At 61.8% G+C, this 2262-nt stretch overlaps 1 protein-coding gene across 1 annotated transcript in view; it reads right to left on the bottom strand.

The window, feature by feature from the left end:
• Positions 1-395: 395 nt before the first annotated feature.
• Positions 396-2262, bottom strand: part of LOC112548365 (sulfotransferase 1A1-like) — a 3155-nt gene continuing 1288 nt past the window's right edge. Inside the window, exons 2-6 of the mRNA XM_025193954.1 lie at positions 2134-2260; positions 1780-1906; positions 1515-1609; positions 937-1117; positions 396-851 (exon numbers count right to left, since the gene is read on the bottom strand). Coding sequence (XP_025049739.1) covers positions 709-851; positions 937-1117; positions 1515-1609; positions 1780-1906; positions 2134-2260 — 673 coding nt within the window. The 3' untranslated portion in view covers positions 396-708. The remainder of the gene's footprint in view (positions 852-936; positions 1118-1514; positions 1610-1779; positions 1907-2133; positions 2261-2262) is intronic.

Genomic DNA, 2262 nt, shown 5'->3' on the forward strand with positions numbered 1-2262 from the left:
GTCTGGCTCAGGAAGACCGCCCCCCTCGCAGGTATGGTGTGGGTGCCAGGGCAGGGTTGCTAGGGCGGCCATCTTGCCCTTTTGGGTGGCCGTCTTGGCATTGATCCCTGGGGGTTGCCAGGTCAGTATGATGTCAGTGGAGGCCACCTTGCAAGGCCTCCTGCATTATAGCGGCCATGCTGGATCCGGCAGCCATTTTGGCCTCCAGAGCGGCCACCTTGGCTCATGGCAATCCTCCTGGTTGGCCACCTTATGGTGCCTGTCTTGGTGGTTGTCTTGTTCAGCCCCTCATGGTGGCCATATTGGTCTGCCACTTCATCATGCCTATGTGGGTTGGCCATCTTGGGGTAATGCTCCCCTAATCCTTCCCCCCCTGCTTTCTCCCCCAACAGGTCTTCACCATGACGACGTTCCGGGCTCTGTGGCCCTGCTCCCAACCTGCTGGGTCTGATCCTTGCAAGGGAGGTGGGGCTGTGTAAGGGTGGGCCTGGGATTTCTGTACTACAGTCATGTACTCCAGTCATGTAACGAGCCAGGTAATTAACTGATTCATTAGTCAATTAAAGGGGTTTTTGGCACCACTCAGTCCGCTTCTGGAGAACCCAGGCGGCCAGGCCCCCTCTCCCACAACCCCCTGCAAAGACTATACAGGGGTGTGAGCTGACAGCAGATTTATGAAGGGGGGGGGGATGGGGGAAAGGGAATCCTTCAGTGGGAGACGGGGTCAGCCCCAGGGGTGGGGCTTGGGGGGATGGGCGGCCCCTCCACACCGGCCATGAGCTCCTGGTACCGGGCATCGAAGGCCTCAGCCTGGGCCACAGTGAAGAGGTTCATCCAATCGCCGACCTCACCTGGGTGGGGATGGAAAATGGTGAGCAGGGAGGAGCCAGATCCCTTCCAGAGAACCGGGGCATGTGGGGCAGGGGTGGGGCTTACCCTTGCGTAGGAAGGGCGACACAGCATGGTCCATGACGGTGCGGGGCAGGGCCGTGTAGTTGACCTTGGGGTTGGCCCTCATGGTGGTGAAGGAGGTGGCAGCCAGGATGGCGGTGGCACCTCCGGAGGGCAGGGTCCGGCCCAGGAAGGTCAGCACCCGGTTCAGCTGCTGACTTGGTGCCTGGGGGCAGGGACGGGCGGAGTCAGGCAGCCATCTTGATATGGGCAGAGCCATTGGGGGGTGGGGCGTTGGGTTGGGTGATTGGATGGCTGCCATGTTGGTTGTTGGGTAGGATTCTGGGATGGTGACTTGGTTGGTGGCTGGGTAGGTTGCTATGGGTGGCAGCCATGTTGGTTACTGTGTAGGTAGGTGCTTGGCGTGGTGGCCATCTTGGTGCATCGGTAAGTTGCTAGGGATCGTGGCCATGTTGGTTGGAGGGTGGGTAGGGTGCTAGGGGTGGCAGCCATGCTGGCTGGTGGGTAGATAGGGTGTGAGGTGTGGCAGCCATGGAGTGGGTCCATGTTGGTTGGGTTGGGATGGCGGCCGTGTTGGGTTGGTAGAGCTGGCCCCCTCTCACCTCCTTCATGTCCTCGTAGCGCAGGCAGAGCACGGGGTGAGTCGCTGCCTTTGCCCACCAGCCCTTCACATGCGTGAACCATGACCCATAGGACACTGGGGCAGAGGTCAGGGAGGTCAAAGATCAGGTCAGCCTCCCATGCTCTCCTCCAAGCCCCCTTGCCCAACCCCATGCATAACGGGCAGGCCTCCTCCCTTGCCCCCCTCCTTGGCCATGCTCTTCCCTAGCCCTGCCCATCTCTGGGCTTGGCCCCGCCTCCTCTGACCTTTCCCATTCAGAAATTCCTCCAGGAAGTGGGGCCAAGGCCCAGGGTGGGGGTGGACAGGAGCCATGCGGTAGAAGTGGTAGTAGGAGACGGCCACATCCCGTGGGTCCCGGGACACGTACAGCACCTGGCATGGGATGGAAGGCTTTGCCATGCCCCTTCCTGTCTAAGCTTTGCCCCCAATGTTGTCACCCAGCTGCCCAGAGGCTTGGTCAGTGCCTGGGGCCTGCCCAGGGATGCCTTCGCACCTAGCCCTACCCCTACCCTAAGCCCCACCCTCAGCCAGGCCCTGCTCATGATGTGGCCCCACCCCCTCCCCCAAGTCCTGCCCATTTTGACCCCACATCCCCTCACCTTGCAGCCCTGGCGCCAGAAGGAGGGCGGCAGCAGCTCCACGGGCAGGTGGGTCTTGATGAGGCGTGGGGGTGGTGCTTGGGAGAGGGTCTCCAGGCCTGGGGAGGCGGGCCGCCAGCTGTGTTCCCT

The sequence above is a fragment of the Alligator sinensis genome, unplaced genomic scaffold, assembly GCF_000455745.1.
Source record: "Alligator sinensis unplaced genomic scaffold, ASM45574v1 scaffold1511_1, whole genome shotgun sequence".
NCBI classification, from domain to species: domain Eukaryota; kingdom Metazoa; phylum Chordata; order Crocodylia; family Alligatoridae; genus Alligator; species Alligator sinensis.